Source organism: Ovis canadensis, chromosome 14 (assembly GCF_042477335.2).
Source record: "Ovis canadensis isolate MfBH-ARS-UI-01 breed Bighorn chromosome 14, ARS-UI_OviCan_v2, whole genome shotgun sequence".
Lineage (NCBI taxonomy): Eukaryota > Metazoa > Chordata > Mammalia > Artiodactyla > Bovidae > Ovis > Ovis canadensis.
This window is the reverse complement of record NC_091258.1, coordinates 15,663,482-15,678,129: the sequence shown is the minus strand read 5'-3', so window position 1 is coordinate 15,678,129 and position 14,648 is coordinate 15,663,482. Positions and strand designations below refer to the sequence as shown.

Here is a 14,648-nt window from a genome sequence, read left to right as displayed (position 1 = left end):
ATCATGAATGCCTAAACATGGGAACCTCAGTCCATTCTCCCATCTTGGGACAGGAAAATCCAGCTGTAAGATGGTATTGTAATTGAGTGAAAGTGAAAATGTTAGTCGCTCAGTTGTGTCCAACTTTTTGCAACCCCATGGACTGTAGCCCGCCAGGCTCCTCTGTCCATGGGATTTCCCAGGCAAGAATACTAGAGTGGGTTGCCATTCCCTTCTCCAAGGGATCTTCCCACCCCAGGAACTGAACCCAGGCCTCCTGCATTGCAGGCAGATTCTTCACCATCTGAGCTATGAGGGAAACACTTGAAGGCCCCTGAGACAAATACTGTATGGCATTACTTATATGTGGACATGCTCAGTCATGTCCAGCTCTTTGCGACCCCAAAGATGGTAGCCCACCAGGCTCCTCTGTCCATGGGATTTCCCAGGCTAGAATACTGGAGCGGGTTGCCATTTCCCTCTCCAGGGGATCTTATCGACCAGGGATCAGACCTGCATCTCTTGCGTCTCCTGCATCAGCAGGTGAATTCTTTACCGCTAGTGCCAGCTGGGGGGCCTATATAACTATAACTGAGACACCCATTTTCTCTCCATCCCCCCGGCTTATATGAAGTCCAGGCAGTGCTACAGTGGAGTTTGCGTTTCCCTTTTCTTATATGAAATGGCCTGGCTATTAAATGAATTCCTTAGATATAAGTTACCAAAATTTGGAGGGACTAGTTTAGATGGAAATCTTCAAAAGATAATTAATTATTCCTACAGAGTTTACCAAAAAGTTCTTATCTCAGTTAAATTTACTTAAAAGGTTAGTCATGTCAGTTTATTTTCCCTGTTGACAAATTTCATAACAGAAACAACATGCACTCACTTCCACAGCCCCAGGCATGATGACAGTACCATACCTGATGCTCTAAAGCCAGGTCTGTGTTAATTAAACCCGCAAGCTTAAGCTAGCTTTAATACCAGATATTAATATTGAATAGTTCCCAGATGACACGAGCCTGAAATGTAAAGTGCATTGTTTTTTTTTTTTTTTTCTGAAAATGCATTTACCGCTGAGCCACCCGGGAAGCCTTAAACAAAGATACGAATGACAGAAACTCACAGACACAGAGAAGTCTTTAGGATGAAGGGAACGGGAGTGTAGGTTGGAGGACCCAGGGAGACGTTAAGGGAGGAAGGACAGGAAAGACTGAGAAAGAGACAGAGGGCAGGAAGACAGAGGTCAGAGGTCAGAGGTCAGGGACAATCAGACCCAGCCACGACACGAGAGGAGGTTTGCATGCCTTTCAGAAGCTCCCATTGGGGAGAGCCCGCCAGACCGGGGTCTGCACCGTGTGGGTGAGCCCCCGCGCCTCTGCTTGTCGCCGGCCAGGGGAGCCCGCCCCCAGGGCAGGGCTCACAAGCTCAGAGAGTGATGCTGTGGCTGCCCGACGTCCACTCTCCGGGGGAGAGGATGGAGGAGAGAGAGGGACAGAGGGGAGGGCAGAGTGTCTCCTGAATGAGAGTCCTGCGGGCCCAGGGGCCAGGAAGGCAGCCTTACCAAACTTGATGAGAAAACAAGGTGTTCAGGCGGCCACTCGCCAGCCATGGGGCCCCTGCACTTGGGGCCCTGGAGGTGCCCAGGTCCCCTCCCTAGAAGGGGACAAGTGCCCCACGATGGGCGCCACTAAGTCTGACACCAGCCAGGGCTCCCGGCCTGCCCCAGCCACTAGAAACGGACCAAAGGCCGGAAGGAAATTCGGGTGGGGCTTTACCGGGGCCCCTGCTGCAGCAGGAGGGGCTGAGACCACGTGACAGGCCCCCCCACCCCCGGCTAGCTCTGCGAGGGGGCCGCTGGCTCCCCGTGTGGGCTGAGGGTAGTGGTCGGCCCAGGGGTGGAGCCAGGGGCCAGCGTAGAGGGTCGCCAGCCCTCTCGGGGGAACGCGCTGTACTCGCCTGCTCCTGACACCCTGTTCTCAGCTCTCCAGAGTGTCAGACTTTTTTGGTATCGTTTTGTCCAGAATTTGCCCAGTGCCCCCCGCATGCAGTTATTTATAGCCCCTTATGGTTTCTTGGTATTTTGTTCCTCGAGGAGACCTTTGTCCAGGTGCCAGCCTGTCTCACTATTATTACATCCACTAACCAGTCTGGTGGTAGCTGCTATTGCTGTTGTTGTCATTTGACCTCTATTAGCCTTTGACCTCCCGAGGCCACGGGGGAGCCATGCTGACATCCTCACCAGCTTGACCCCCTTGAGGTCACGTTTTCCCATCCATTCCTCTGGGTGGTCTGCTCCACTGATGACAAGTTTTGTCTCCGCAGGGCACCCCTCAGCGGCCTCTTCCTTCCCCAGACCTGGCCATCCTGTACCCGCTCTTCAGGCTGCCTGTCCCCAGAAGCCAGGCCCGCCCCGAGGCTGGTCCTCAGCACAGCGGAAGCTGGGCTTGTCGTGAGCCACTGCCCCCCAGGCCTCCTGCTGTCTCCACGCCACGCCAGGACGCCCCTGAATCACAGGGACCGCCCCGTGCAGCCCTGCTCTCTCTCCACTGGTCCTTTTCCTTCTCTCAGTAGCGGCCTCAGCAGCCCGTGTAACACAGACCTCCCCGCGCTGAGCCCCCAGCGCAGAGGAGAGGTGCTGGGGTCAGCCCCAGACAACCTGCACTCACTGCTCAGAGTGGTTTTCGGGGTGTGGAATCCCAAGTTTTGAGGTGGGCACAGGTAATCCGCAGGGGTTTTGTTAGGCTGGAGGCAGGAGGAATGGGGCAAATGCCAGAAGACACTAGAACAGATCCATGGAAGCGGAAGGAAGTGACCCTGGATCCTGGCCAAGGTGATGTCTTGATGTCTACCTGCCAGCCACCAGGGACAGAGGGAAGCTCAGTTCCTCTCTGAAGTTCTGAAAGCAATCCAGGCAGGAGCTGTAAACAGGCAGAACTCCATCCGAGGCTTCCAAGTGGGGGTTTCAGCTTCTGGGCAGCTCTGCCCAAATTCTCCTCCCTGTTAGCATGAAGCTCATTTATTTTTTAAAAAGCAGATGATGCTACTCCTTGTTTAAAGCCCCATTGTGGCTTCTCATATTTTCTCATAGGGACAGGCCCAGCTGGTACCAGCAGTTCAGCCTCATGGAGCCTGTCCTCTGCTCCGAGTGTCTGCTCTCGGATATTCCGCCAACATGTAAAGACTCCAAGGGCAGGAGCCCCGTCATGGCGTCCTTTTGTTCCCCAACGTCTCCCCGCAGCGCCCACTCCCTTGGTGCTCGCGATGTCTTTTTGGCGTGAATTAATGTCCCACATCCACTGCCATGATTCACCTCATAAGCCATGGTCCCGACGTCTCCTGAGTTTACGCTCCCGAAAGTTCCCCAGTGCCCATCTCTGGGTTCTTTCACGAGTCTCTAACCTGTGGAGGTGTGCTGTGGCTTGTTCATTGCATTTTAACATCCTGACTGTCCTAAAACCGAGAGAGGTGGGCTCTCCTTTAGTCAAACGTGTCGCACGTGGCCCGAGTCAGTGAGCGTCCGGGCCAGAGGGCGGCCTCTCTTTGGGGCAGGAGGAGGGCGGACCTGCGGAGAAGACGGTCACCAGCACCCAGCCGAGCTGGGGAACCCAGCAGGACCTGACTTCAGGTAAGGGGTCGAGCCCGACACGGCCCAGGAGGGCACAGCGTCCTGACTGCCCACACCAGCTGCCCTGCTGGGAACGGGCAGTGTGTCAGTCACTCAGCTGAAGAGATGAGGACGGACTGTGCCTGAGAGGTTAGAACGTGAGAGGAGACAGCGGGGCTGCCGGGATAAACCTCCAGTGACGCGGCACCGAGCCGAGCCTCCCGGGGAGGACCCGTGTCTTTTACAAACTTTGCTGTGCACACACTCACACACACACTCTCCCCCACCCCACCTGTCCTGGTATACACACACACACACACACACACTCACACACACACTCTCCCCCACCCCATCTGTCCTGGTGTACACACACACACACACCACTCCATCTGTCCTGGTGTACACACACTCACACACACACACTCCCCACCCCATATGTCCTGGTATACACACATACTCACACTCCCCCACCTCATCTGTTCTGGTGCACACACACTCTCCCCTACCCCATCTGTCCTGGTGTACACACACACACACACACACACACACACACACACACACACACTCTCTCTCTCTCCCCCCAACCCCATCTGTCCTGGTGTACACAGACATACACACACTCCCCCACACCATCTGTCCTAGTGTACAACACTCACACACATTCTCCCACCCCATCTGTTCTGGTGTACACACACTGTCCACTACCCCAACTGTCCTGGTGTACACACACACACACTCTCTCTCCCCAACCCCATGTGTCCTGGTGTACACATTCACACACATTCTCCCACCCCATCTGTTCTGGTGCACACACTGTCCACTACTCCATCTGACCTGGGGTACAAACACACACTCCCCCACACCATCTGTCCTGGTGTACACAGACATACACACACTCCCCCACACCATCTGTCCTGGTGTACAACTCACACACATTCTCCCGCCCCATCTGTTCTGGTGCACACACACTGTCCACTATTCCATCTGACCTGGGGTACACACACACACACACACTCCCCCACTTCATCTGTCCTGGTGTACACACACTCTCCTCTACCCCATCTGTCTTAGTGTACATACACACACACACTCTCCCCTACCCCATCTGTCCTGGTACACTCACATACACACACTCTCCCACCCCATCTGTCCTGCTGTACACACACACACTCTCCCACTCCATCTATTCTGCTGTACACACACTCTCCCCTACCCTATCTGTCCTGGTGTACACACTCTCCCCTACCCCATCTGTCCTGGTGTACACACACGCACTCACCCTCTCATCTATCCTGGTATACACATACACACACACATACTTACCCACCCCATCTGTCCATCTGTCCCGGTGGCATTTGCCCCTACACGCTTTCTCTTTTCCATGATTATGTTCTAGCTGTGGTACATCTTTATCACAGTTTATTCAATCATTCCCTTACCAATGGTCCTTCATATTGTTTCTTTTTTCCTTACAGAAAAATACAATATACATTGATAAAACATACAGTTTAAGGTGCTGGCACTTTTTTTCTTAGGGATGGATTCCCAGAAGCAAGTCTGCTGGGTTGGCCCTTGACCACCACAGGGGATAAAGGCACAGACCTTCAGTGTAGTTGAAAACCCAAGTATAACTTAAGTTGGTCCTTTGTATTCAAGGTTCTGCATCCACAGATTCAACCAATGGAGGACTGGAGTACATACTCACTGAAAAAAATCGTGGATAAATGCACCTGCACATTTTAAACCAGTGCTGTCCAAGGGGCAACTGTATGTATATTTTTGATGTTAAAAGACAGAGTCATAATTATCCCCAAGGAGGCTGTCACAATTTGTATTTCTAACATCAGTGTATTAAGTTACCCTCTTCCGCTGCTTCCTTGCCAGTAGGAGATGACAGTTTAGAAAGACAAGACTTACTGGACTATGGATATTCTGACAGATTTGTTCAGAAAATCACTCATGTTCATACATAGTCACAGCACATCAATAATCTCCAAAAACACCTACAAGAAAGGCCAGTTACAGCAGCCATTTGCTGTATCAATGCATGATCTGTGATGAATAAGGAAAGGAACTTGTGAATTTGAAATGAGGCCTAAAATGATATCTTTGAGTTATGCAAAACTGAGAAATTTTTTAGGTTAATAAAGTGTTTGTGAGCCTTTAAAAGAACTCACACCAAGTCACATTCCAAAGGGAAATGCTTTTGGTTGATGACAGTGAAACTCATGGAAGTAGAACTATCTCCTTTAAATAGAATTCTGCAAAAGTTTATTTCTAAAGTGGACTATGCACATGGAAGTTTTTAAAAGCAGTAAGACATTTATTGACAGTTACTTAAAATAAATTATTTCTCTAAGTCTCTGAAATGTGACACGAACTACATACACATTCTATTTGTTGCAAAACAATGTATAAAATATTAAGAGAAATAAGGAAACACAGAATACAAGTGGTTCCTGGGTTACACAGTATTTTGGTAAGACATGCATTTGTACGTAAATACCCCAGTGAAACACAAGCACACGTGGGGTGCGGCTGTTCTTTACACAGCCCGTGTGTTCTGTGCTGCACGCTGCCTCCTTTTCACTCTCTCTGTTACCTCAGACTTGCATACTTATGTGTCAGGAATACTGGGAAGTCTTCAGCAAACCCAGAAGGCTAAAACTTCAACAACACTGTCTTCTGTTGACTGATGAGGTAACTCAGTAACAGTGTGCCCACAAGAGGAGAAAACATATGCTCTCTGGAATGCATCCTGGATTGTAAGGTACTGAAAAACATGTGATGCTCAGTATGGAAAATTGTGTTTGGATGTCCTAATTAGGACAAGAATGTCAAACTCTCAGTGTCTGTTAAATTTACATGCACAGATCTAAAATACAGTGGTTTTTTTTGTGTGTGGCATATTCTTGCACATAACCACTGAATCCGCAGAGTACTGTCTTTAGCTCCTTTATGCTGCCCAGAATACTTCATTACTGAATAATTTACTCAGGATTTCTAAAAGCTCACTGTAGTACATGTAAGTTTGTCTATTTACAGTTGGATATATTCTGGTACATACTGTTTACCTGGGTATCATACCTAACTGTTGGTACAATATTGTTCTTAGGGGACCCCGTTTTTACACATTTGCGTCGATAGACTGCATGAGTTCCCATGTTCCTTCAGCACCTTTGTGAGGTTCCTCCCCATGGGAAGGGTCCTCCTTGGTACAAATGGGCTGCAGTGTCAGGGTCTGTCCCCCGTGTGAACTCGCTGATGGACACTGAGTCGGGACTTCCTGCTGAAGGCTTTCCCACACTCAGCACACTCGTACGGTTTCTCTCCTGTGTGGATCCGCAAATGTAATCTAAGAGTTGACCTCTGGCTGAAAGTTTTGCCACACTCGGTGCACTCGTAGGGTTTTTCTCCAGTGTGAGTTCTCATGTGTATAATGAGTTGTGAGTTCTGGATAAAGGATTTTCCACATTCACTGCACTCATAGCGTTTCTCCCCTGTGTGAATTTTCTGGTGTATGATGAGGTTTGACTTCTTGAAGAAGGTTTTTGCGCATTCATTACACTCATAGGGTCGTTCTCCAGTATGAATTCTCTGGTGTGTGGTAAGTTCAAATTTCTGGGCAAACGTCTTGCCGCATTCACTGCATTCATAGGGCTTCTTCTCCATGTGTGCTCTCTGGTGTACAATGAGGTTTGACTGGTGGGTGAATGCTTTTCCACATTCCAGACATTCAAAGGGTTTCTCCCCAGTATGAATTCTCTGATGTTTAATGAGGTTTGCTTTATGGGAGAAGGTTTTCTTACACACATTACATTCGTAAGGCTTTTCTCCAGTATGTATTCTCTTATGACTAATGAGAAGTGATTTAAATGAGAAAGCCTTGTCACAATAATTACAGATAAAAGGTTGTACCAAATTTCTAATTTTCTGGTGTTTAAAAATGGCTTCTTTATGGCTGAAGGCTTTCCCACTTTTATTATATTCCGAGTATTCCACTCCAGGATGGGTTTTCTCTTGTTTCAGATAGAAGAGTGCTTTTCCAAATCCATTACAGTCATCTGCTTTCTTTCTTATATAGTTTCTATTGCTAGTAAGTATGTCTGAATTGTATCTCAAAGTTTTTTCATATAAGTCATATTTATAGGGTACTTGTCTTAAAGAAACAAAGTCTGTGCTAAGGTTAAATGTTTTTCCAAAGAGATTATTATCTCTTTCTTCGGTGGGGGTTTGGTCCTTAAAGATTACAAACGGCCTCGCCTGCTCATCTGGGTTTCTGTGGTCCGTCTCCATCTGGTCATCAGCCTTCCATACCTCTAGGAAAGAGCATATGAAACACTCAGCCTTTCACCATAATGTTACAGAATGTGAAGCTCCACAAATGTTCCACTGCAGGGCTGTCTCTTTCTTTAGTTTGGGACCCAGTCTTTCAGTATAAAAAAGTCCCCAGTTCTGAGTTTTCCTAGCTCTTAAGCAATGAAAGAAAAAGACAAAGCCTGTGGCAAAATGGACACAGACAACACCCCAGGTTACAAAACGGCCTTAAAAGTGGGTAAAGTGAAATAAAAACAACTGATGTGGGAAGGCTGGCAATTCCAAAGACAAATGTGACCTGGTGTCTAAGGACACCAGCTGACACAGAACAAGATAATAAGTAGATGTTAAGGGAAAAAAAACAGGCAGATCTAAGTTGAGCAGCCAATGCTGAGACTAACTGTGGTTGGATGGCCACCACATCTACACATTCAAGGATCTTTCCCCTTTCCTCTCCTCTGTTCCTCTAGCAGGTTTACCAGTAACTTCCTAAAGGCAACATTTCTCACAGGTTTGCAGACAGAACCCTACGCAGCATTCCAAAGCTCCAAAGTCAGACTTTTGCAAGTGGAAGGCAAAATCCAGAAACTCATATATTCTGTAGGAAATATAAAAGGAATCCAAGATCCTTTTGGCAGAATCACTCACTGCTACTGTTGGGCACACAATTTTTTTCAATCGAAGTTGTTGGAGAAAATGTTTCTATCATTATATCTTATTTTTCTCTAATGTGTTTCATTTCTTTCTCAAAGCAGTCTAAAGTCCCAGCTTTTATTCCAAGGAATCGCAAGGATCAAATTTACCTGACCTCCACCTATGCTGTACGAACCTTTATTTGCATCTCTGTATTATTGGTTATTCCTGACCATTGGGATCCTGTTGCCATTTGTGGCACTCGTACTGAAGAACGTGTATTTTCCTTGCGGTTATATACCAATTCCCATGACCTAAAATATAGAAGTCACCAGTCTGGCTAGATGACAATACTAATGAAAGAGAAACTAATCATGAAACAAAGGTTTATATCATGCCAGGAAAGAATCAAGGCTTGATTGTGAGAGGCAAATAGATATAAAATTAAACAGGAAAAAAGCTAAGCAGGAAGAAACTGATGTTTGGAGGTATGACTCAAGATATGAGGTGCACAAGTCATCTGTCCTCAGCTTTCTCTAAAGGGTTAGGGATTTGAAAAACAGATTCCTAAACAATACTTCAAAGGTACCAACCCATTCATAATCTCTAGGATATTACTTCCAATGGCTTCTAACAGATTCTCCTTCCCACCTTCCACATTTTTCCTAGTATTTTTTTTTGGGGGGGGACTTGGTATATTTTATTAAGACCATTTGATTAATAACAGAAGCAGCATTTCTGGTTAAGTCTTGAAAAAAGTATGAAAATCTTTCAAAAACAAATATCAATACTTACAGTTCACTCAAGACCTATGCCCAAATGTTTTATTTTTTGTAGGAAAGGTAAAAATAATTCTGGATTCAGATCAGTTCAGTTCAGTCGCTCAGTCATGTCCGACCCTTTGCAACCCCATGAATCGCAGCACGCCAGGCCTCCCTGTTCGTCACCAAATCCCGGAGTTCACTGAGACTCACGTCCATTGAGTCGGTGATGCCATCCAGCCATCTCATCCTCTGTCATCCCCTTTTCCTCCTGCCCCCAATCCCTCCCAGCATCAGAGTCTTTTCCAATGAGTCAACTCTTCGCATGAGGTGGCCAAAGTACTGGAGTTTCAGCTTTAGCATCATTCCTTCCAAAGAAATCCCAGGGCTGATCTCCTTCACAATGGACTGGTTGGATCTCTTGCAGTCCAAGGGACTCTCAAGAGTCTTCTCCAATACCACAGTTCAAAAGCATCAATTTTTCAGCGCTCAGCCTTCTTCACAGTCCAACTCTCACATCCATACATGACTACTGGAAAAACCACAGCCTTGACTAGACGGACCTTAGTCAGCAAAGTAAAGTCTCTGCTTTTGAGTATACTATCTAGGTTGGTCATAACTTTTCTTCCAAGGAGTAAGCGTCTTTTAATTTCATGGCTGCAGTCACCATCTGCAGTGATTTTGAAGCCCAAAAAAATAAAGTCTGACACTGTTTCCACTGTTTCCCCATCTATTTCCCATGAAGTGATGGGACTGTATGCCATGATCTTCGTTTTCTGAATGTTGAGCTTTAAGCCAACATTTTCTGCTCTCCTCTTTCACTTTCATCAAGAGGTTTTTTAGCTCCTCTTCACTTTCTGCCATAAGGGTGGTGTCATCTGCATATCTGAGGTTACTGATATTTCTCCCGGCAATCTTGATTCCAGCTTGTGTTTCTTCCAGTCCAGCGTTTCTCATGATGTACTCTGCATATAAATTAAATAAGCAGGGTGACAATATACAGCCTTGACGTACTCCTTTTCCTATTTGGAACCAGTCTGTTGTTCCATGTCCAGTTCTAACTGTTGCTTCCTGACCTGCATACAGATTTCTCAAGAGGCAGGTTGCCACCTATTTTCATGACGATACCATCTCAAAGTTCTCATAGTTCAGTTCAGCTGCTCAGTCATGTTCAACTCTTTGCGACCCCATGAATTGCAGCATGCCATGCCTCCCTGTCCATCACCATCTCCTGGAGTTCACTCAGACTCACATCCATCGAGTCCATGATGCCATCCAGCCATCTCATCCTCAGTCGTCCCCTTCTCCTCCTGTCCCCAATCCCTCCCAGCATCAGAGTCTTTTCCAATGAGTCAACTCTTCGCATGAGGTGGCCAAAGTACTGGAGTTTCAGCTTTAGCATCATTCCTTCCAAAGAAATCCCAGGGCTGATCTCCTTCACAATGGACTGGTTGGATCTCCTTGCAGTCCAAGGGACTCTCAAGAGTCTTCTCCAACACCACAGTTCAAAAGCATCAATTCTTCAGTGCTCAGCCTTCTTCACAGTCCAACTCTCACATCCATACATGACCACAGGAAAAACCATAGGCTTGACTAGACAGACCTTAGTCAGCAAAGTAATGTCTCTGCTTTTGAATATGCTACCTAGGTTGGTCATAACTTTTCTTCCAAGGAGTAAGCGTCTTTTAATTTCATGGCTGCAGTCACCATCTTCAGTGATTTTGGAGCCCAAAAAAATAAAGTCTGACACTGCTTCCCCATCTATTTCCCATGAAGTGATGGGACCAGATGCCATGATCTTCGTTTTCTGAATGTTGAGCTTTAAGCCAAAATTTTCACTCTCCTCTTTCACTTTCATCAAGAGGCTTTTTAGCTCCTCTTCACTTTCTGCCATAAGGGTGGTGTCATCTGCATATCTGAGGTTTCTGACATTTCTCCCGGCAATCTTGACTCCAGCTTGTGTTTCTTCCAGTCCAGCGTTTCTCATGATGTAGTCTGCATATAAATTAAATAAGCAGGGTGACAATATACAGCCTTGACGTACTCCTTTTCCTATTTGGAACCAGTCTGTTGTTCCATGTCCAGTTCTAACTGTTGCTTCCTGATCTGCATACAGATTTCTCAAGAGGCAGGTCAGGTGGTCTGTATTCCCATCTCTTTCAGAATTTTCCAGTTTCTTATGATCCACACAGTCAAAGGTTTTGGCATAGTCGGCGGTGGCGAGCCGGCGTACTAAGCGCAGGCCACAGCGGCGAGCCGGCGCACTAAGCACGGCGGAAAGGAGCTCCCCCACGTCCGAGGTCAGGGGCAGCGGCCTGGAGTACCAGGCTGCGACGGCGCAGGAACGGCCGAGAGGAGCTACCCCGTGTCCGAAGTCACGGGCGGCGGCCGGGAGGAGACACCCCGCGTCAGAGGTCAGTGGCGGCGGGGAGGAGCCACCTGCGTCCGAGGTCAGGGCAGCGGCCGGAGGAGACACTCCGCGTCAGAGGTCAGTGGCAGCCGGTAGCAGCTACCCCATGTCCGAGGTCAGGGCGACGGCTGGGAGGAGCTACCCCGCGTCAGAGGCCAGTGGCGGCCGGGAGGAGACACCCCGTGTCCGAGGTCGGGGGGGGGCCGGGAGAAGCCACCTCGCGCCCGAGGCCAGGGGCGGTGACCTTGAGGAGCCATCTCGAGCCCAAGGCCAGGGGCGGCAGCTGGGAGAGGCAACCTGAGGAGCGATGGCTGCGCAGGCACAGGAGGGCCTAGAAGAGCTATCCCACGTTGACGGTCAGGAACGGCAACGGTAAGGAGATACCCCTCGTCCAAGGTAAGGAGCAGCGGCTGTGCTTTGCTGGAGCAGCGGTGAAGAGATACCCCACGCCCAAGGTAAGAGAAACCCAAGTAAGATGGTAGGTGTTGCAGGAGGGCATCAGAGAGCAGACACACACAGAAACCATACTCACAGAAAGTTCTCATAGTAGAACTTTTAAACATTAATTGATCAAATACTGTTTTATCTAAAACTAAACTAGCAAGTATTTAAGAACGAAAAAAGTGAACTGGTGGTTTTATCTTCATCATTTTCTTTTTTTGTTTTTTCAAATTAAATTATTTAATTGGAGGCTAATTACTTTACAATATTGTGGTGGTTTTTGCCATACCTTCACATGAATCGGCCATGGGTGTACCTGTGTTCCCCATCCCCAAGCCCCCTCCCACCTCCCTCCCCATCCCATCCCTCTGGGTCATCCCAGTGCACCAGCCCTGAGCACTCTGTCTCATGTATACAACCTGGACTGGCAATCTGTTTCATATATATGTTTCAATACTATTCTGTCAAATCATCCCACCCTCGCCTTCTCCCACAGAATCCAAAAGTCTGTTCTTTATATCAGTGTCTCTTTTGCTGTCTCGGATATACGGTCATTGTTACCATCTTTCTAAATTCCATATATATGTGTTAATATACTGTATTGCTGCTTTTCTTTCTGACTTACTTCACTCTGTATACTAGTATGTTCTTTTGTTGGGGAAAAAAAAAAAAAAGAATTTGGCTTACGATCAGCATGAGTGGTGGCATGGGGGATCTCGTTCCCTGACCAGGGACTGAACCCAGGCCCCTTGCATTCGGACTGTGCAGTCTTGGCCGCTGGACCACCAGAGAAGTCCCTCCCTAGGAAGTTCTGAACTGGAAATTCTAACTCTGATACCCACAACTATTCTTACTGATCCAGCTTGAAAATCTGGTTTGATAATATTAGAGACCTTGATAATGGGACACTGCTCCTAACTGCTTGGCCTTGAGAAAGCCTGAAAATAAAGAAGGCAGAACTTCAGAGTCTGCACTATCTCAGCTTTAGTACATGAAGCTTGAGACCAAAACCAAGAAGCTTGTAATTTTGGGTAACTGAGAAAGGACCTAAACGCAACTGGGCAAATGCTGAATTACACCCGAAAGCTGTCCTTACCCACTGATAGTAAGTTGCTGTAATTCTCCAGCATCACGTCCATGTAGAGGATCCTCTGAGAGGGCTCCAGTTGCTCCCATTCCTCCTGGGTGAAGTCCACAGTCACATCGGTGAATGAAACTGACCCCTGAAATAGCATATTGCTATTTATTCTGATATGATTAGCATTTGGTGATGCAGGAAAGACACATAAAAACATACTCTATGTTGTAAAAGAACCATCTTTAAAATTTACGTATGACACAAACTGTAAAATTTCATTGTTTTGTCATGCCTCCAAAAATATCTTTATAAAAGTTAAAGCATTTATTCAGATTCCCATAAATTCCAGCATTGTCATATTTGGCAGATATTAAGATTATTTAATATGTAGTATTTAATGTTACCAGTTAGTGATGATGCTTATATAGGTATTATTTTCGTGGTCTCAAACTAGACAATATAAAGAGTTAAAGCTTTGAATATTTAAAGGGAGAATATGAAATTCCAATTATAAGATAAACTATCAGGCATAGGTAAAGATCTCTCTACCATATCCAAACCATAAGAAAGGCAGACAAATAAAAACTAACAAGAGAGACTACAAACTAAAAGGCTTCTGCACAGCAGAGGAAACCATCAACAAAATGAAAACCTTATCTGATACGATTTGCAAATATTTTCTTGCAATCTACCAAATGAGAGAAAATATTTGCAAGTCATGTACCTGATGAGGGGTTAATTTAGCAGAAAAAAATACCAATCTGATTGAAAAACAGGCAGAGGAAATAGACATTTTTCTGACGACATACAAATGGCCAACAGATACATGAGGTGTTCAGAATCACTAGTCATCAGGGAAATGCGAATCAAAATCACAGTGAAATAGCCATTCTTATAGGTGTGGTGCCTCTTTATACATATAAAGACAAAACTATTTACATGTCCTTTATGTTGTACAAGGCACTTTAAATTATCTAGAGATGATTTAAAGTACATGGGAGGATGTATGTGGATTACATGCAAATACCATGCTTTTTCTATTAGGGACTTATATAAAGTCTACTGAAGATACTGAGGCATGACTTATCACTGTGTTTATTTCAGTATAATTTACAAAAACCAAATATGCAAACAAACTGAGTATCCACTGATGGAATATCATTCAGCCATAAAGAAGAATGGAATTTGTGACAACATGGACCTTATGCTACATGAAATAAGTCAGATAAATTATATATCCCAATTATATGTTTATAATTAAGTTATATATCTCAATTAAGTTATCTCAATGAAATAATCTCAATTAAATTATATCTCAATTACATTATATAAATTATGATATATTTCTCAATTATGTTTATAATTAAATTACATATCTCAATTATCTATTGTTATCTCAATTACATTATATATATAATTATG

General features: G+C 46.0%; 1 protein-coding gene across 5 annotated transcripts in view; it reads right to left on the bottom strand.

Moving 5' to 3' along the window:
• Positions 1 to 5,888: 5,888 nt before the first annotated feature.
• The window catches only part of ZFP1 (ZFP1 zinc finger protein), a 29,916-nt gene continuing 21,156 nt past the window's right edge, over positions 5,889 to 14,648 (bottom strand). For 4 of the 5 annotated variants that reach the window (XM_069549600.1, XM_069549602.1, XM_069549603.1 and 1 more), the window contains 2 exons: positions 13,245 to 13,371; positions 5,889 to 7,905 (listed from right to left, as the gene is read on the bottom strand). In XM_069549600.1, the coding sequence (XP_069405701.1) occupies positions 6,821 to 7,905; positions 13,245 to 13,371 (1,212 nt within the window). In that variant the 3' untranslated portion in view covers positions 5,889 to 6,820. Of the gene's footprint in view, positions 7,906 to 13,244; positions 13,372 to 14,648 lie in introns of those variants that run through there. The other variant, XM_069549604.1, reaches the window with a different exon arrangement.